The following is a 21,994-nucleotide window of genomic DNA, read 5'->3' as shown; positions in this document are numbered from 1 at the left end:
TTTGTACTTTAGTTGTGACCCTTTTGTTCTGGAGGTAGAACAATAAAGATAAAATCTGCTGGGTTGGGGGGGGCCTTCTTTCCCAGTGTATGACTGGCAGGCCCACTAGGAGGCTCCCCATCCCTGTCCATTCTAAGAAGGCCTTAAAAGGAGGCTACATCTTAGCTCCCAAGGGTTTGAGGGCAGGAGCCGGAATGTTCACATTCTGGGAGACCAACCATTTAACAGAGATGTCATTATAAAAGTTCTGCAGGATCTAATGACAACTGTCATGAAAGTTTTCTCTATACTGTTAGGTACAGACGTTGTAGATCTTTTAGGGACGCTAGGCCAAAAATTGTGTTTCTTAAAACTTAATAGATGCAAAAGGATGATTTTGTTTATAGTAGAGACCTTGGGAAACCTTTGGGGAAAATAATGAATATTGTCTAATGGGATTTTGCGGGGTGGGGTGAAGTTTCAAGTCAACCAATGCATTTCCATGCTTACATCACTGGAATTCTGTTTTGTCTGGTTTAACCTCCTCTTACAGTTAAATTTCAATGCTACTTGATCAGTGTGGGATGAACTTAGAATAAGCTTTGGAATAATCCACTGATATGGACTTTTTCTCCCTTATTTTTCAGTGATCCTGAGCAACTGAAGAAAGAACTAAATGAACTAGTCAGTGCTATAGAAGAACATTTTTTCCAGCCACAAAAGTATAACCTGCAGCCAAAGGCAGAGTAAAATATTCCAGTTCTGGATATAATTACATTTACCTGCAATTAAGCTGAATTTGATTTGTTAAGCAATATTTTTGAGGACCAAATGGTTTAAACTAGAGCTACAGTATTTTTTTTTAAGAGACATGCATTCCCCATTGTCCTATAGTTTGATCTTTAAGGTAGGTAAAGAAAAGATGGCCAAACCTAACAACTTCTATTAAAAAATTGAGCCTGGGCATTATCTGAATTTAAAAAATGAAGATTTTAAAAATAACTAACTCTCAAAAATATATTGTAATTAATATGCTTTTATTAGAAGTAACAAATATTCATCTTCCCTATAATTCTTGTCATGGAAGTAGCCTGAAAACCTATACAATTACTAAATGCTGGGCTGTCTTGTATAGGTTAGCCACTTTAGAAGTATATTTATATTTACATTTCTATCAGTTGCTTATAAAGAAAATGAACATATCAATGCTGTGTTCATCTTTAAAAATAATTCACACAAACATGTAAAGTGGACCAAAAATACTTTAAGAAGATGAGGTTTTTTGACCAAAAATTTTTTAGTTCTAATAATACACCATTATTATTGTATATGTGCTAGGAAAAAACAGTTAAACCATCTTTGTTTAATGTGTTAACATTCATTTTATCTCTTGTAATCTTGAATCAAACCACTGGTTATTGGATACTTGCACAGCATTTTATTGTACAGTTTGCTTAAGCATGGTTTAATATAATTCTTGGTCCTGAGGTAGGAAGGAGAATAAGCAATAACTATTTACCTGACTTGGATTTTTTTTTATTGCCTTGTTCATTTGTGATTGAAATCTAAAATCAGACTTTATTAAAACACATTTCCTTTTGTAAGTTTATATTTAATCTTGTGTGCCTTCTAGCCTCCTCCAAATTAATGGCCTTATAACCTTCCAAAATGATTCCCATTGAGTACCGAGGAGCTAGAACCAAGCTGTTCTTTTTATACCGTATATATTTTATTTTTAAAGCAAATGGTTGCCCATTATTTTTATTATTGTTAACCCAAATGGTTACTAACAGTTTCAGAACATTGAAGACGTACAAAACTACTTAACAATTATTTTTCTAAAAGGAAAAAAGTTTTTTATATTTTAGTGGTACATAGTTTTTGCCCTACCAGAACTCTTAAATCTACAATATTCAATATATTCTATCAGCTGCTTCATTATAAAAGCTACATTTTTTTTTGTTTTATAATATTTTCTAATCTCAAACTGTACTTCAGAAAGAAGAAATGTTAGATCTGTGTCTTTTCTACAAACAGTGTTTTTGAGCACATAAACTGTAACCCATCATGGAATTTGTTTCTGGAAATACAAAGGTGATTAAGATTCATCCCACTGTAATGGAGCTCACGATCTAATTGGAGGACCAATAAGTAGCTATAGACCTCACAGATTCTATATGAGAGTTATTTGCGAAGTACTCAAGAGTAGAAGTGTGAGAGGGGCACTCATTCTGCCCAGAGAAAGCCTCCCATTCATCATGGAGGTGACGAATGAGCTTCTTCACCTTTGGGACTGAGTAGCAGCTGAAGATGGTGGAAAAAGTCTTCCAGGCACAGAGCAGTGCATTAACCAAAGTGTAAAGGTTCTGGGAGGGGGCTGGGGGCAGGAGGAGTGGCAAAACCGAACCCAGATACAAACTTCAGGACACCCCGTTTCTCTGCCACTCACCTGAGCAGGTGATTCAGTTGGACCAAAAAAAGATTCTGCAACTCTATTCCTCACTTGTATCTCTAAGAAATGGATGCTCACGAACTATTTCTTGACCTTTTATTGGTATGGATGTGGAGCTGCATAATGTGTGGTGCATAAAGCTTGCAATGTGAGAGATTCCTGGTTTTCTAGGCTTGGTCTGCTGTGAACCAGCTCTGTGCCTTGGGCATGTCACTTAACCTCTTAAAGTCTCAATTTTGTTTTTTTTACAAAAATACTTAATTTTTTGTAGGACAGTTCTAGGTTCTCAGCAAAATTGAGAGGAAACTACAGAGCTATCCGCTGTCCTCCTGCCCTGACACGTGCATAGCCTCCCCGTTAGCAACATCCCCACCAGGGTGGTCCGTTTGTTATAACTGCTGAACTTATGTGACAGACTTATCACCCAAACTGTGGAGACAAAAAAATCACTATTTGCCAGGGGTTGTTGGCGGGGGAGGGAGGGATGAATAGGCAGAGCACAGAGGATTTTTAGGGCAGTGAAAACACTCTGATTGACACTACAATAATGGATACATGTTTGACATTTGTCCATCACTGAGAGTGAACCCTAATGGAAACTGTGGACTTTGGGTGATACTTTTGTCAATTTTAAAATGAAAAGATTTTACTAAATGGTCTCTGAGGTCTTTAAATTATGTGGAAATCCATAAAGGATACTACCATCAACAATAAACGATTGGCAATTCTCCTAGGCGCAGTGCTTAACCAGCCCATTTGTAAGAGCTAACATTTAAGATGGGGGGAAACATTTTGTACCAAGAGGGGCAGCAGCCTTGTGTTCATGTTCCACCTTGCCTTGCAGCCCGAAGGGTGTGTGTGCTGAAGCTGGGGACAAGGCAAACCACACAGCCTGCAGAAGCTGGCAAAATGGTTTGCAGGGCAGAGAGGTGGTGATGGGGCTGAGGTGGCCATAGCAGCTGCCATGGCATTTTAATCGGTAAGCCTGCTTGGGGCTGACCATCTGAGTGGCATGAGGAGGTGGCATCTCATTTTTTCCTGGTGCCTAGAAGGAGCAGTTCCTAAGTTTAGTCTGAAAGACTGACTTGCAGGATGAAATGCAGGCCTGCTGTTCTTTTTTTTCCTTCTTGGTCTCTATAAAATAACAGCTGTTGCTCTTTTAAGAAAAAATAGGACTAACGAAAATTCATTTGTCTCATTGATATACCTCAACCATCATGCTGTTATTTGGGGAAAGTATTGTTATTTCATGACATTGGCAACTCATACGGTTTTAAAAATAAATGCTTTAAGAGACAGAACAAATGCGTTAAAGTCCTACTTTGGAGAGATCTTGAAAGGATGGCATCTAAACCACATCTACAATCTCTACCTCCTGAAAGATAGAATCCTCAGAGCTACTGGTGCATCCATTCATATATTCACTGATTGAGTCATGTGTGAATCCTGCCATGAGCCAGGCACTTTTCTAGATAATGATAATAAATACGCTGTCCTGATCTCGAACTTAGTCTAGCAGGGGATACAAGTGTGCATGGGTAGTTGCTATATAGTGTGCCGCGCTGCAAGAGTATTCCAACCTTGGCCAAGCAGTTCTGTAATGCCCCCTTTTGGACTTGTCTTTTTGAGGACTATCAAGTTGAAATGCCTAACATTTTTGTTCAAAACAGTTTGATTCTGGGAGGCTGTTTGCATGTCATTCTCTGTATCATCCCTTTGTTCCATTCTTGCCACAAGCATATTTATGTAGAATAACTCCACCATTGAAAGCATGATGTCATGCTGTGTGACAGGTGAGAATCAAAGTTCAAAATAACATCACTTCTATGGACTTTCCATATAAGAAGTGCCATGACTACTGAAATTAACTGGAAGAGAAAGACATCTGTCTGGAGAGCTGAGACCCTGACATGAATGCATGGTTACCAGGGTGGAGAGCAGTGTTGGGGAATCTGATTTCTTTTGACCTGGCTCCCATTGTAGGTCTTTGAAATAAATGAGACAGAGCTGTTTCGGGTCCACTATGGTGCTTGCACCAAGCCTGGTACAGAATGGAGTTGGGCGCACAAAGCAGAGCCAGCTCCAGGTCTAAATAGCTTTGGAAACCATTTCAAAATACTACTGTGCAACTTCCAAAGGGAAGTTAGGGTTGTGGTTCACAGAGCCTGATTTTGTCCTTAAAGTACATCATTCTGAATGGTCTCACCTTAACTGGAAAACTATTGTCTAAACACCTCCAGCTGGCAAGAGGGAAATGTAGCTCCCTATGTGCTAAGTGTTCCTGCCACTTAGTAAAAGGAAAGTGCACTTGCGGAGGAGGTTTGGGGTGATCATCTGCCTAGCTGGTTCAGCGGACTTCCTCTCCTTTTTTCCTCCTGAACCCTAGGTTGGTTCATTCCTTAAGGTGTAAGCATTGATTCTCCGCACTCTGAAAGCTTCTCTCTACTGTGGCTGTAATTGTCCGAAGTATAGGACTGAAGACTTCTGCTGCAGTCTCGGGTGCCACCACCTGCCGACTTGGACTTTCCTACTCACCTGTCCTCAGACTGCCTTCAGTGCAGCCCAGCCCCCACCAGCTTTTCCCACTCGGTTCCTCACCTGCCATCCCTCCAGTCCACTCTGTACACCACCACTTCAACATCCTGCTCAGGACCCTCAGCGACTGTAATGTCTAACTGTCATCTGTCTTTTTCAACTTACGGAGAATTTCCAGAATATATAAAGAACAAAACAATGGACCTCCGAGTATCCATCACCAGCTCCATTCATGGCCCATTTCCTTACTTCTATGTCCCTCTCACTTCCTGCTACAGGACAATTCTGAAGTGAATCCCATACTTGTCATTGCATCTGTGAATATTTCAGTGCATATCTGCAAAAGGGCTTATTTACACACACACCATTACACTACCATTGCCACACCCCAAAACGTTCACAATTCCTTAATGTCAGTTACCCAAATGTGCCAGTTTCCACATCGATCTAATACACACTTTTTACACTTTGCTTTAATCAGGGTTCAAATAGTGTCCATTCATTACATTTGGTTGATAAATATCGTAAATCTCTTTTAATCCATAAATTCTTCATCTCTTTTTTTTTCTTCTTGTAATTCATTCCAAACTACCAAATGATTTGGATTCCCACATTTTGGATTTCGCTAATGGCCTCCTCATGATGTACTTCACATTTCCTACCGAGTGGTATAGAAGATGGAGAAGCATGGTCTGATTCAGGTTTGACTTTTTTGGCCAGAATATTTGATAGGAGAGGGAAGGGAGGCACCCACACAATGTTCGGTTGTTTTCCAAGTGCCATAGATTAGTTATCATCAGCAGTTTGCCTACCCCTTCTCTGCCCTGCGTAACAGGATAATCAGGTCACTGGCAATAGAGTTCAGTTAAAAAGAGGGATGAATCCATGCATCCAGTGCCCCTCACACGGAATACCGTGAGACTTCTCGAGAAGTGCCACAGAAGGCGCCAGGCGGAGCTGATGAATGATTTCAGGCAGGATTTGTAGCTTTTATCAACCTTGATGAAAGAATATTTGATACTCTCAGTTATGTCAGGCTCCAATGGCTCAAACAAAATGATTTCTTACAGCTTCCGTTTCTTAGTCGTTCCTTTTAATTAATTACTTGCCTGTTCTAAAATGAAATCACATTTTTGTATCAAGTTATGAAGACTAACAAATGGAGAAAATGTGAACCAAGTGCAAGAATCTATGAAGAGATTTGATGATGGCTTTACCTGAGTGGATTAGCTACATGGAGGGTATAATCACAAGACAGAGAAAATATGACTATCTTCCTTCAGACGGTGTGTATTATGGGGTGCAACCCAGAACTGGAAACACAATCTTTGTTGATGAGCTATAAAGAGATGTAAGTAAGGATGAGTTTATGCTGTTTCTTGAGAAGGGTGGTCTGCTCTGAGACCAACATCCTCGTCTGTTCAGAGAGAGTGCATTTAGCGCCTCCCGTGGAACGGGTGATGGACAGAGTTACTAAGTTGTGTGTGATGCCATGGAATTTGCCCTGAGAATGCATTTCTGCGTTTTCTCCTGAATTTCTCCTGAATTACAGTTCACAGAGTAAGATGAAGACAAAGATTCTGAAAGAAGTTCGTGAAGTCACAGAGTTTGTTCAGTGTTGTTCCCTATTATCTCTTCTCTATCACTGATAGCATCTTTATCATCAATAACAAAACAAGATTTGAGGGTTCTGCTGCTTTGAGACGTACCAATTACCAGCACGCACCAGAGGCTGACTAATGAGTGGACACATAAAAGAAGAGAGAAATATAGTTATAGTTGAACGGACTGACCTTGTGCATGAAACAGCCCCTGAGCTTCTGGCCAAGGTACATATTTGATTTGGGAGAGTATTGACAATCACAATGATGAGGGAAATACTGAATGAGTCATATTCTGTATTTAGAAAACTTCAGACAGATGAAGAAGTTGAAACATGCATTTGCTAACAAATCATCACACACTATACACACTGTTCTGCATCTGCTTTTCAGTTCCCTTCTAGGCTGTTTCAGTTTCCAATCCTTTGCTAATATAACATAGCAATGAATAACATTGTATATATCTTGTTTTCCCTCTCATTCTAGTATAAGATAGATTCCATTTTAATAATTAAAATACTTCCTTGTTGAAAGAACAGCAGAGATAATTTACGTGAGAACACTTTACAAACTGCTAATGTAAATATTACTCTGGATAAATGAACAAGTTGCATTTATAAACTACGTTTCATAATTCGCCCATTTAATGTTTGCAGCTGCTTTAGAAAACCAGTATCTTTTTGCTGCTATCATTGCCCAGATATTGAAAGCATTTTTAAAGAGAAAAAAAAATCAGTGTTTTTAGATTGTGCCTCTTACAACCCATTGGAGTTAAGGTTGAGGACTCTATAGCCCAACTATCTGAGTTTCAAATCTAACTCCACTACTTTCTAACTTTGTGATGTGGATAAGTTTCTTAATACCTCTAAACCTCAATTTCCTTATCTATAATGGAGGTGAAATCAAATTATTTTTCAAAATAATTATTAGAGACTTTTTTTTAATTGTCTTGGATCATAGAGGACACTGATAGGTGATTAGGGAGAAATTTAAGATTTCAGTGAAAACATTACCTACTGCAGAAACTGCACTGAGGACATTAAGCCCCATGAGTTGACATGCAGATGTATCCTGTTAATGTTCCTGCCTGTAAGGAGATAAAAGTGCAGCTGAGGAAATGAGATGCACATAGGACCTATGGGAAATATTGGAAGAAAATATGAGATTCATTCTTTTGCAGTCTTGGAGTAGGAAAGGCCTTTCTAACTAAGATGCAAATTACAAAGAAGGGATTGAAAATTTTGCTTACATTAAATACAATCTTCTGTAACAAACTGGGCAAAAATATTTGCAACTTGCCTCACAAAGGGCTTACCTCCTAATGTACCAAGAGCCCCTAGAAATCAATAGCAAAAAGGTCAATAACCAAACAGAAAAGGGGCCAATTATAGGGAACAATAGTTCAGAGAAAAGGAAACACCAGTGGCTCTCAAATATATATATTTTAAGTGCTCAAGATCATCTATTTTCTCCTCTGCAAGAGTCCAGCTCTAGCAGTGGGGTGTGAAGCCCAAAAGGATGAGACGGAGTCGGTGCATGGAGAGACAGGACACAGAGTCAGATGGAGGTGGTCTCTTGACGAAATGCTGATGACAGCTTTATTTATACTATTTTGCACAAGAATATGATTATTTTTTATTGTTCTGTTGATTAATTGGTACAGACAATTGATTAATAGGTATAGGCAAGCTTTTTTCTTTCTTCTTCTTTCTAATCTATTCATGGTTGGTCAAGTGTTAGGTGATCGTTTTCTGTTCCTTGACCGAAACTTTTCCTAGCAACATGTACTCTATTGTGTTTCTTGTTTCTATGCAAAGCAGTTTCTAAGGAATGCATGTGACCACAGAAACATGCAGCATGTAGCAGTGACTGTGGAGTCTATCAGCTCAGGGTGAAATACAGGTCACTGACTACTACAGTTAGCTAGGCAGGTATTATCATCTATATTTCTAATGCAATGGGTACATTTTATCTCCTCATAATATTTATTCTATCATAGGTAGATGCAAGATAAAGATAGAAAGCATGATATAGAACTGTAAGAAGGCAAGTGTAGATAATCAGGTTTGCGCCTATAGACTAGGTATTAATCCAAGCCAGACAAGGGCAACAAAACATCCATGGGTGTAGACAATTTCTCTCAAAACTGGGGGGGTGAGGTTCTAAGCCCCTCTGCGACTGTGCCTGTCTTAGGTTGTTCCTCCCTTAAGGAATCTTACCCGTCTCTGGCTAACCAGCCATCTTCCAGGGCCATACAGGGAGATGTAAAGCTGATAAGTGAGAGAGAAGTAATATTCTTTGGAAAGGTTAGCTTTTCACTTCTTTACAGATTTATGTCCTGTGGCTTTCAGGCCCAGCACTTGTCTTGAGGTATCTTTACTACTTGAAAGAATTATGGTACTTTGTAATTTCATGTACAAGGCATGAATTCTAGTAAAGGGCTGTAATTAGGAAGGAAGAAGAAAAACTATAGAAGTAGCAGAGGGAAGAAAACGTGAGAAGATGGATTAAGTGTCAGACAGGGTTATTCTATTCAATATTCCCCTATAACTCTATTTCTCTAATTTTCCTATAAAACTCTTCTTCACTAATTTCACTAGCATTACAAAAAAAGGGAGCATTCCCACTTAGGTGGAGATGGGGTGGTCAATGTTTGACTAACTGACTGCAGGTTTCAGGATTCTATGCCACGATCGCCATCTGGCCCCTGAGTGTTCTATTCTTCAGGACCACTGTCCTGAAAAGCTTTGGGGAAGTTTATGTTCTCCTCCTTTCCATGCTGCTTATCAAAGGTTAGCTTAGTCTTTGGCAAAAATGCAAGCAAAAGCAAAGCCAATAGTATAATGGAGGAAAACAAAATCAAGGTGGGTAATAGAGGGAGCCAGCTGCAAAGGCCCTTGATTTGTGGGGGTCTTCCTCCAGCCTGAGCTTTGCTACACAGCTTGAGTAGCATGGCTCCCACCACTCCTCTTTGTCCCTATGCCATTTTAATAGTGCCTTCAATTCCTATTTCTTTCTTGGTTATTCTTAAAAATCTTAAATGTGTATTTCCTTAATCAAGTCTGAGCTTAATATCTCTAGCCTCTACCCAAACAATATAGGAAATTTAACTTTTGCTTAGATACTGTATTCAAAGAGTAGAAAATTCAAACAGTACAAGAGTGTATAGTTAGGGTGAAATGCCTCTAGCCTACCATGGTCCACAGCCGCTCAGTTTCTACACAGGAAGGCAATCATCTTTGCCTTTCTCAAGTGTGTTCTTCCAAGGATCTTCCAATTACATCATGGCATCTTTTGTTTTGAATTATTTTATCCAAATGGTAAGACATTGTACACACTGTTCTATGTTCTACTTTTTTCACTGAACAATTGTGAAAGTGTTTTATTATTTGCAATTATATACTCCCTCCTTCCCTATAAATGAAGGAAACCTGTTACATATTAGAAATATTAGAAACCTGTTACAACCCACTCTCATGTTGTTAATGCAGAAAATCTGACTTATATTGAAATAGATTTATTCTATATCACACTCAAAAATTTATTTCATTCTTTTTAATGGCCAAATAATATTCCAGTATGTGGATATAATGCAATCTATTTAATCATTTCACCTATTGATGAATATCAAGGCTGTTTCTCATTTGTACTGTTTCAAAGCAGCAGTGAATAACCTTGCCATGTATCATTTCATGTGTATGTACTGTGTGTGTGTGTGCAGGATAATCCACCTAATTTTTAAAGCTCTTCAAAATTATTATTTTTGAAAGTTAATGCTGATATAGATTCAGCAGCAGTTTGCTATTTTGATCATCCGTCCTCCTTGCTTAAGCATGTATGTTAGAGGTTTTAGCTTTGACCTGAAAATGTTTTTGGTCTCTCTCATTCATTAGTAGTGGTTCTGCTTGATAAAGTACTCTAACTGATGTTTCATTTCCCTGGCACTTTGCAGTCACTGTTGAATTATATCCTGGCCTTTTTTGTTTCTGACCAAAAGTCTACTGTTCACCTAGCTGTCCTCCCTTTGTAGATAGCATTTTTTCTTCTTTCTGATTGCTCTTTTTAGAAGATTTTTTATTAAGATGTGATATACATACAATGAAGTATGTAAATCTTAAGCATACAGCTCAGGGACATTTTACATAGTTAGATATCCATGTTATTACACATTCATGTAACCATGAAGGTATAAAACATTTCCAGCATCTCAAAGACTCTTTTCTGTTGGAACCCTTCCCTCACCCCTAGAAATAACCTCTATTCTAAGAGCACACCACAGATTGCAATGTGTTGCCTATTCTTGATTCTCATATAAATGAGGTTGTATCTTTGCTCACTGTTTGATTGCTTGTAAGATTTTTTTTTTCCCTTGGGTTTTGTGGTTTCATTATGATGTTAGGTATACACTTATTTTTTTTCCCTTTCTTTATCTGTGTGGCCTTTCTCAGCAATTTCCTCAAATATATCTTCCAATCTCTTGTTAGCTTTTTCTAATCTATTTAACCCTTTTCTGAAGTTTCAGATTTTAATATTTTGGTTTGTCTTTTAGTTTCTAGAAGTTCTATTTGATCTATTTTCAAAACATTCCTTTTCTGATTGTTGTCCCATTCTACACTCTTGGTTCCCATTTCTGCTTTTTGGTTTTGAGTAATTGTTAATATGCTTGTTTTATTCTCTCTTTCAGATCATTCTATAATCTAAAATTCTGGAGATGCTATCTCTTCAGTTTGTCCCTCACAGTGGATTGTTTTCTAGTGTTTCTGAATTTGCATGTTTTCATTTTCAGCAAAGGTCAATTTTTTTTTTAATTTATGGGAGTCCCTTGGGCCCTTCTCTGTAGAAATGTTATTACAGAGCATTTATATTACAGGCCTCTGCAAGGTTCTGGGGGCTTCACTGTTCTGTTGCCGCTCTTTTGTTTGCTTTTTAAGCCATTTTTGTTTTGTTTTATGGTCTTTTTAAATACTGCTAATTGCTTTGCAACCTATAATTACAGTTGTTACTTATAAAACACTTTTTATATGTGGTTGTAAAGAATACATTTTTAAATGATTGTATAAATTTATATCTGTCAATATAGGGCTACACAAAGCAACTGTATAAATTGATCTTAAAATCCATATGGAAGAGTAAAGGGCCACCATAAGCAAAATAATAGTGAAGAATCAATGTTGGGAGACAGTGCTCCATTGGTCTCCTGTGGTTTTGCCCATCTGAACCCAGGCAGTGACAGATTATTTTTCTGGACTGTCATTTCAAGGATGTTTGTGTAGCAAACAGCTTTAGAAAATAGAGATAATGTCTCTCTTGAGGGCATAGGGTAGCTTTGTTTGATGTGCAGGATATTTAAGAAATGCCTCCCTCAGGAGTAAAGAATAGGCATATTGGCTAGCATCCACTTTTAAAACAGTTTGGGCTTCCTAAACTCAGATTCCTCACTGTGATGTGTGCAGCATTCATTTCAGCTTTTCCATGTCACATGTGGGACTTGGGGACAAGGGTAACTTAGGTAAACATGAAGCTTATGCTGCCTGCTGTGTTGTGAGCAATAAAGTCCTCTGCCTCTGACTCACCAGACTCTCATATCTTCTGCTCGCATCCATGAAACAGTGATTGGCTGTTATTAGCTTGCAATAGGATAAATTCTCAGACTCTTCAGTTCCTAACAATAAGAAGAAGGCAATTGTACTACCAGATATTAAAATTTGTTGTAGAGTAAGTAAATTTGGCAGTGAAATGGACAAATAAATCAATGGAGGAAAATAACAAATAAGCACCTGTATATAGAAGAAATGGTATAAGAACAGCATGGCATCATAAGTCTTCAGGGAAAGTACATTTAAGTAAAAAATTCTGGAACAATTAGCTATCCAATGGAAAAGCTAAAATTAGATCCCTACCTGAAACTATATCCAAAACCATATCAAAAAGTAAATTGCAGGTGAATTCAAGATCTAAATGTGAGCAGCATTTTAAGTATTTTAGAAGAAATTGTAGGAGATTGTCTCCATAGGACCACGGTAGAGAAAGATTTTCCAAAGGAAGCACAAAAAGCACAAACCATGAAAGAACAGATTCCCCTACATTAGAATGAAAAACTTTTTGTAAGACCGGGGAAAGGAAATCCCAGGACAAAATACCTCTAAAAAACCGAAATTAGTCAAAGAGAGAAATAAAGTTTAGAACCCATTTATTGCTTACAAACTTCAGACCGGGATCGTCTCTTCCCTGCTCTAGCCAGAAGTAAAACAGACCTCCCCCTAGCCTCTCAGGTTCAGATAAGCCCTCCATTGCCCAGGTACTTACCCACTGATATGAAGATGAACTTGTCTCCACCCCTGAGGAATGCCTGTTGATATACAGATGACTAAAGCCAGGCAAGATATTCTGGAAATATTACAATTTTACTCATACTTTTATATGGCAAAAGTCATAATAAACAGATACAATCCTGATTTTGCAACTCTTCTCACAGTGTCAGTGATGAGTTCTTATGCCACTTTCGTTAGCTTTGAATTCCTACACCAACTTGTGAGCATAAACTCACACTTCCTACACTTGTGTGATGCAGTGTGGGTAAAACTGAAACATTTCCAGAATTTCTCGCCTAGCTTTGGTGCATGTGTATATCAACAGGTGTTCAGAGGTGTAAATAAGTAGGCTTTAGTGCATTTGCATCGTTCCTCAGGGGTGGAGAAGTTCATCTCCATATCAATGGGTAATGACCTGGGCAACAGAGGGCTTATCTGTACCTGAGAGGTGAGGGGGAGGGCAGTTAATGTGGCTGCTTGAGCAGGAGAGAGAGATGAGCCAGACTGTAGTTTTGTAAGCAATAAACGGGTTTTAAACTTTATTTCTCCCTTTGACTGATTTTGGTTTTTAGAAGTATTTTGCCCCAGGATTTCCTTTACCCGGACTTACAATTGGCATAGTTGGCAGGATTCCTGTGAACCTGAAATCTGTCATAATGGGTGCAACCTTTGGGAGGGCCACCCCTAGAAATGATGGGGAGAAGTGATGCTTGCGCCAAGGCACATGTGTCTACACACATGTGGCCATGGAGGCACCACCACTGCTGCTGGCCACGCCAACCCCGGCCCATGGCCCGAGCCTAAGGCTACTGCCTCTGCCACTACTGCTACTCTTGCTGCCGGCTGAAGCCTGCCCACAACCATGGAAAGGAGCAGAGGTCCGGGTCACCTTGACAGAGAAGCAACTGGCTGCTGTGTACCATGCCTTGCTGGCTACAGAGCCCATCACCAGAACAGCTCCGACCAAGGTAATAACCTCCTATCCCATTGTGGGGTGGGTGCGAGACTGGACCCAAAGGCCACAGAGTGGCGTGGCACAGACACCTCAAAAGACAATGTTGACCCTTCGGTGTGGCTTGTCTTTCACCTTTGAAGAAGTCAGCTGAGCCTGGAAGGAGTGCCCTGCACATTGTGCAGATCAGCAAACCACCAAGAGGGGCCTAGAGCATCTTTCTGCAGCCTATGGTTGGTTGCCAGTTACTGAGAGTGATCGAGGTACCCACTTTATTGGATATGTGTTGCAAGGATGGGTTCAGCAATTTGGAGTAAAATGGACGTGGCCCTGGACATTTCAATACATGGATAGGCGATGGCTGGCTCTTCTGGCACCTTGGGGAAAAGGTCTGGAGGCTGGCCTTCTGTGTAGTCCTGTAATAACAGCAAGTTGGCCCCCGACAATCACAGTTATTTGCTTCTATGGTCTTTGTGTCCTGGATGCGCCCCCTGCGTGCAGCTGCCACGTGATGACTGGAATGGATGAGCTTTGGACTTAATCTGCATGGGACTTTGAACCTAGCTGAATCCTCTGGCTTGAGAATTATGATTGTATTGCCTCTAGGTAATTGTGCAGGACAAACCTTTTGTTCCTCTCTAAGATCGTGGCCACTCCCAAGTATTGGAACCCTATCAGTTAAGACTGCTTGCCTTGCCTTAAGATAAGTCATTGGCTGATTACCAAAGAATGTTAGTCTAACTTCCCCATTCTCTTTCAAAAGTGGAATCTTACCCTTAAGATAAGTCCCTCCCATTCCCACCATCCTATTCTTGGCATTTTTTTAGGAAAATTAATTTATGATGCCTGTCTCATGTCTCTGCCCTATCTCACCTGCATTAGCTAGGGCAAGTCTCAAGGTCCACCCAGATTCAGAGCATGTGGTACAAACCCACACTGCAAAAGGGCCTAAGTCCTTTCTGTCTCTCTGGCTTAATCTGATTAACTCCCTGAGTTCTTGGTGGGCCTCACCCTCCTTTCCTCCCACTCATGTCTGTCTTTCTGCCTAACAAACTCATTCTCTGCACCTTCGCCTCCAGGGGACCCCCCCAACCACCCTCCTATCCAGTGTCTCAAGCAAATTACAAGCTTCTCGGACCCTGGACCACGGAGTAAATTTTTTTAGAGTTTCCTTTTTACAGAGGTACAGTCCTTTCAGGTTCTTGGACACTAAGGGATAAGATAGGAAACCCTGATTAAGGACAGGAAACTTGAAAAAATAATCCAATAGAACTTCTGGGGGAAAAACAACATAAACAAAATAACTGAGTCAGCTCCAACTCTGTCTTCTGTCAGCTCAGGGCCATAGGGCCATATTTCTAGGGGTGTGTGTGTCTGTGTGTGTGTCTGTGTGTCTGTGTGTGTGTGTGTGTGTGTGTGTGTGTGTGTGTGTGTGTGTGTGTTTGGTCTCTGGAGGCCTCAGCTGCTGCTTCCTGTGTGTGTGTGTGTGTGTGTGTGTGTGTGTGTGTGTGTGTGTGTGTGTTTGGTCTCATACCTCCCTGGGGTCATGGAGGGACTGGAGGCCTCAGCTGCTGCTTCCTGTGTGTGTGTGTGTGTGTGTGTGTGTGTGTGTGTGTGTGTGTGTGTGTGTGTGTGTGTGTGTGTGTGTGTTTGGTCTCATACGAGGGACTGGAGGCCTCAGCTGCTGCTTCCTGATGCTCTTGGTTCATGTAGGTGCTTTTTTTTTTAATACCTAGGAAATTTTCCTTTCTTTGGAGTTGACTGTATATTTTAAAACATTTTGTTAGAGTTTATCTGCTGCATTCCCCTGGAAGTGTGAGGCTCCTCCACACCTGCATAGTCTGCATTTTGCCAGAACTGGCCAACTCCTGACTGTAGTAGCTCCTGGAAAAATCTCACTGGGGGCAACAGGGCTTGAAGGAATTTGAAAGACTTTTTAAAATTTTTGAGAGACTTAAAAATTAAAAAAATAAGAAAGTTGTTAATGTAAGGCTGGAGGCACTGGAGGGAGGGGTGAGCACATTGGATGAGCTCAGCCCTCACCAAATAAGGAAAGGGGGCAGCAAAGCCCTCAACCCCCGCCTAGTAAGGGAAACAGACCAACAGATTAGGCTTGATGACATGTCCAAATCCCCGGCTGCTGCCCCCTCCCAACCTGGAAAAGGAGTAGTAACTTTCTAGTCCTTTGTCTACTGTAAAGGCCAAAGACATGTGCCTTAGGCTAGCCAATCCTCGCGCCACTGTAGACCTATGCTCTCCCTCCCCCTAACTTCTTTATAAACTCACTGCCTGCCCTGCTGGGCGGGATTTCTCCAGCCTGTGACTAACCACACCGGCAAACATCGCCCAGGATTGCACTCTATTAAACTTTTGGCTCCTTTGTTGCCCTCGCCTGGTCATTTCAGCTGGATTTTACCTTACAGTTAAATTCTAATTTGAAATTTGGATAAGCTTTCCTGCCCCTGATGGGAAAACTTGGACCATTTAAAAGAGAAGATTGTTTCAATTTTTTTTAACAGCAATCATACTTTTCTGAAACAGCATAAGAGCTGAATTTCTAAAATCTTCATTTTCAAAAATATTGGGATTTTTTTTCATGTGAAAGCAAATAGCTTATTAAGTTAACATTCTGCTCTCCCAACAGAGAGAAAAGAGGAGAAAGCTAAAATACAGAGAAAGGCAAGGCAAGGAGAGAGATTGAGGCATTGAGTAATAATGCTAATGGAATGCATTGCTTCATGCTAAACTCTAAGCATTTAACCTTTATTAATTAATTAAACCTATTGACAACATTGTAAGGTGAATGTTATTTTTTTTCTTTCCTCTTCTTTAATGTATATAAGTAACTTACATAATAGAAAAAAAGTGGAATTAAAAGAGAATCTTGGGGATTGAAATCCTTGGTGAAAGCTGTTAAGTTTGAGTTTATGAAAAGATGTATGATAGTTGTTTTGGAAAATGTATGTGGTCAGGCATAGGATGCTACAAAATTCATACATTCAACAAAAATGTGTTGAGTATATACTCTGTATCAGCCTTAGAGTTTCCAGACACCCTTGGAAATAATTTGCAGTAGGGCCAATTAGTTCATCTTTCTGAGTTTTCTCAAGCCAAACTCAGGAGCCCAGATGTAGAGAAGGGCAACTGTGGCATCGATTGACAAGATATGCAGGATAATGAGAAAGCAGCATTTTCCAGAATGGAGATTGTGTGTGATAGAAGTAGCTCTTCTTTGTCCTGTCCTGGACCGCTCTTCCTGTACATGCGCATGGGGTCTCCTACCACTACCCCTTTCTCCTCCCACAGAGGCTGCCAAGGCAACCCAACCTAAAAGTACTTTTTTTTAATTAAATTTTTTTATATTTTGGTATCATTAATGTACAATTATGTGAGCAACATTATGGTCACTAGACTCCCCCCATTATCATGTCCCCACCACATCCCCCATTACAGTCACTGTTCATCAGCATGGTAAGATGCTATAGAGTCACTACTTGTCTTCTCTTTACTATACCGCCTTCCCGGTGCCCCCCACCCAGTGTTATATGTGCTAATCCTAATGCCCCTTGTTCCCCTTCTCCCTCCCTTCCCACCCACTCTCCTCAGTCCCTTTCCCTTTGGTAACTGTTAGTCCATACTTGGGTTCTGTGATTCTGCTGCTGTTCTGTTCCTTCAGTTTTTGCTTTGTTCTTATACTCCACAGATGAGTGAAATCATTTGATACTCGTCTTTCTCTGCCTGGCTTATTTCACTGAGCATAATACCCTCTAGCTCCACCCATGTTGTTGCAAATGGTAGGATTTCTTTCTTTCTTATGGCTGAATAGTATTCCATTGTGTATATGTACCACATCTTCTTTATCCATTCATCTACTGATGGACACTTAGGTTGCTTCCATATCTTAGCTATTGTAAAAAGTGCTGTGATAAACATAGGGGTGCATATGTCTTTGTGATATGAGGAGTTGTTTTCTTTGGGTAAATTCCTAGGAGTGGGATTCCTGGGTCAAATGGTATTTCTATTTTTAGTTTTTTGAGAAACCTCCATAATACTTTCCACAATGGTTGAACTAAATTACATTCCCACCAGCAGTGTAGGAGGGTTCCCCTTTCTCCACATCTTTGCCAACATTTGTTGTTGTTTGTCTTTTGGATGTTGGCCATCCTAACTGGTGTGAAGTGATAGCTTATTGTGGTTTTAATTTGCATTTCTCTGATGATTAGCAATGTGGACCATCTTTTCATGTGCATGTTGGCCATCTGAATTTCTTCTTTGGAGAAGTGTCTGTTCAGCTCCTCTGCCCATTTTTTAATTGGCTTATTTGCTTTTTATTGGTTGAGGTGCGTGAGCTCTTCATATAATTTGGATGTCAACCCCTTATCGGATATGTCATTTATGAATATATTCTTCCCTACTGTAGGACGTCTTTTTGTTCTACTGATAGTGTCCTTTGCTGTACAGAAGCTTTTTAGTTTTATGTAGTCCCACTTGTTCATCTTTGCTTTTGTTTCCCTTGCCTGGGGAGATATGTTCATGAAGAAGTTGCCCATGGAGTATTATTATTTTTATCCTCATCTTATGGGTGAGGACAATGAGACCCAATAGAAGTTAGTTAAGTAATTTGCATAAATTTACAAAGCTAGGATGTGATCTTTGGCCATATGATGCTGGTCACTGTAACAGGTATGGGGGCTTTCTTCAAAGGAGGATTCAAACCTAAAGGAGTTTCTGTGGTCCTGGAACATTAAAGAGGAATTTAACACAGATTTGTGGAGGCTTGTGACTGGTTACCGGAGGTTATGAGCTGTGATAATTGATAGTTGAGTTGAGGTCCAGTGTGATCTTGTAGCATGCCAAATGTAACTGGAATTCTGAAGCCCTGGATGGGTTAATGATGTTGCAGGGCAGCTGCTTCTGGGGAGGTCTCTGAGGATACATATGGTAAAGGCAGCTCTGAGGGCACATGCTAAGCACCAACCTGTGGCTCTGCCTGTACCTCAGCAAGTGACAAATACTAGTAGTATAAGTTGCCTGGGGGGCACAAGGAAATTGGAGAAACTCTACAGGATTTGGAGAAGTTGGGCATCATAAAGCCCACTCATAGTCCTTTTAATTCCCCTGTGCAGCCAATGAGAAAGCCAGACAGCTCCTGGAGTATGACCGTGGACTATAGGGAATTGAATAAAGTCACACCCCCTTTGCATGCTGCTGTCCCCTCAATAGCTGCCCTTACAGACACACTAAGTAATGAACTGGGGATGTATTATTATGTAGTAGACCTTGCTAATGATTTCTTCTCTATTGACATAGTACAGGAAAGTCAGGAACAGTTTGCCTTCATGTGGGAAGGCCAACAGTGGACATTCACTGTCCTTTCACAGGGATACCTCCACAGTCTCACCATTTGTCACAGACTTGTAGCCCAGGACTTGGCCACATGGAAGAAAATGCAAACGGTGCAGCTGTATCACTGCATTGATGATATTATGCTCACATCTGATTCTCTTTCAAATTTAGAAGGGGCAGTTCCTAGACTGCTGCAACATCTACTCGATAAAGGATGGGCTATGAACAGCACCAAGGTTCAGGGACCTGCTTTGTCTATAAAATTCTTGGGGGTTGTCTGGTTAAGTAAAGCTAAAGTTATTCCTGAAGCAGTCATGCACAAGGTCCAGGCTTTCCCTACCCCTACCACTATGGCAGTCTTACAAGAGTTTTTGGGTCTTTTGGGTCACTGGAGAGGGTTTATACCACACTTGGCACAAATTCTGAAGCCCTTATATTGGTTGATACAAAAGGTATCAGGTGGGACTGGGATGAGACATGGGCAGCTGCTTTTACTGCTGCTAAGCGAACACTCAAGGTTGTACAGGCCTTGAGTGTAATGGACTCATCAAGGCCCTGTGAGCTAGATGTTTATGTAGCTGAGGATGGTTATGGATGGGGTCTTTGGCAGCAGCTTGAACAGACACACTAACCTACTGAATTATGGTCACACCTATGGAAAGGAGCAGAGGTCCTGTACACCTTGATTGAGAAGCAATTGGCTGCTGTGTACCACACCTTGCTGGCTACAGAGCCCATCACTGTAACAGCTCCAACCAAGGTAATAACCACCTGTCCCATTCCATGGTTGGTGTGAGACTGGACCCAAAGGCCACTGAGTGGCATGGCACAGACACCTACACTGGCCAAATGAGGTGCATATTTACGGCAGCATAGCACCTACTCTACTCACCCCTTAAGTGGAGAACTCTGATGCTTATTGGGGCTAGTGGTGCATACCAGTGGAAAGGAGGAAGAACTTGCTTTTGAGCCATTGGTAGCCTAGAGTCCTTACCAGGCTCTATGATGCCCCTATGCCTGAAGATGCTTAGTATACAGACAGCCCCAGCTGTGGTCAGTCCGTAAAGTGAAGGTTGTGGCTTTCCATACTAAGACTGAGACAATATGGATGGAGGATGGAGAGGGAAAGAGCAGCCAATGGGTTCAGTTGTGAGCAGTATGGCTTGTGATGACCCAGGAGCTGTCTCCCATAGTTGTCTGCACTGACAGCTGGGCCATCTATTAGGGCTTGACCCTGTGGCTACCAACATGGTACTATGCCAACTGGATGGTTGGTCACTGACCCCTTTGGGGGCAAGTGCTGGGGCAAGACCTATGGGCCTCTGGTCAGACTAAGACAGTTACTGTATATCATGTGACTGGCTGTTTGCCTTTGGCATCCCCGGGAAATGATGAAGCAAACACTCTGGCCCAGGTGCATTGGCTAGAAAGAAAGCCTGCCTCTGATTTAGCCCCATGGTTACATCAGTGTTTGTTGCATGCAGAGCAAAAGACAGTGTGGGCTGTAGCCCATCAGTGGGGCTTGCCTGTGACCTTCAACAAAGTCAGCCAAGCCCAGAAGGAGTGCCTTGTGTGCTCTAAGAGGGACTTATACTGAGTCCTGCAGCAACATGGGACAATCGTAAGGGGGCCGATACCCCTTGTCAGGTGACAGATAGACTATATTGAGCCTCTGCCCATATCAGAAGGATATCTGCATGCCATGACTTGTGTGGACATGGCTACTGGACTATTGGTTGCTTTTCCTGCACATCATGCAGATCAGCAAACCACCAGAAGGGGCCTAGGGCATTTCTCTGCAGCCTATGGCCAGCCACAGGTGATTGAGAGCGATCAAGGCACCCACTTTACTAGACATGCATTACAAGAATGGGTGCAGCAATTATAGGAATAAAGTAGAAGTTTCATGTACCATATAACCCTACTGGGGCAGGCATGATAGAGAGGTACAATGGTTTGTTGAAATCTGTTCTGAAGTCAGACACCAACAGTCTACAGGGCTGGTTAGTTCACTTATGGAGAGTGCTATGGCATTTGAATGGGGATCCCCATAAAGGAGCCTTGAGCCCTATGGATATGCTAACACACCTTGCTGCCTCTCTTATACAACTGTATGTGCAAACCAAAGAGGAGTTATTGAAGCCAGGATATGGCCAGCAGAGCAACATTCTGCTGCTAGCCCCTATTGCATTAAACCCTGGAGACACTGAGTGGATGTGGCCCTGGATGTTTTGACACATGGACCAGTGATGGCTGGCCCTTCTGACATCTTGGGGAAAAGGCTTGGAAGCTGGCCTTGTGTGTATTTCTGGAGTAACAGCAGAGTGGCCCCCAAAGATCACAGTAGTGTACTCCAAATGTCCGAGATGTAAGAGCATCTTATGGGGAAGTTTTGTTTTACCTTTATGGCCAGTGCATGTACCTCTTGTAGTCCCAAATATTGACCCATCTGTAATGCCCACGGGGAGGGGAGTGAAAGTCTGGTGTACTACACCAGGATGAGTTCCCATTCCTGCCACTGACCTATCACAGGACCACTCTCTTGCATGTATCCTACCTGATGGACAAGATTTGCCTATGCTGGTGTCCTTAAAACATGTATCGTATCACCCTTAAGGTTATTTTATTCTACAGTCCCTGTGTCCTGGATTTGCCACCTGACTGCAGCTGCCACTTGATAATTACTCCCTACCTGTTCAGCTACTGTATGCCTGTGGAATGGGTGAGCTATAGACTTAGTCTACCTAGGACTTTAAACCTAGCTGAAGCCTCTGGCTTGAGGATTATCATGATTTTATTGCTGTTGCAATTTTATGTT

General features: G+C 41.1%; 1 protein-coding gene across 1 annotated transcript in view; it reads left to right on the top strand.

The window, feature by feature from the left end:
* PGM2 (phosphoglucomutase 2) overlaps positions 1–1,583 on the top strand; it is a 28,559-nt gene extending 26,976 nt beyond the window's left edge. The window contains exon 14 of the mRNA XM_037002869.2: positions 627–1,583. Coding sequence (XP_036858764.1) covers positions 627–729 — 103 coding nt within the window. The 3' untranslated portion in view covers positions 730–1,583. The remainder of the gene's footprint in view (positions 1–626) is intronic.
* Positions 1,584–21,994: the final 20,411 nt, after the last annotated feature.

The sequence above is a fragment of the Manis javanica genome, chromosome 5 (genome assembly GCF_040802235.1).
Source record: "Manis javanica isolate MJ-LG chromosome 5, MJ_LKY, whole genome shotgun sequence".
Taxonomy (NCBI): Eukaryota; Metazoa; Chordata; class Mammalia; order Pholidota; family Manidae; genus Manis; species Manis javanica.
This window is presented reverse-complemented; position numbering and strand designations above follow the sequence as displayed.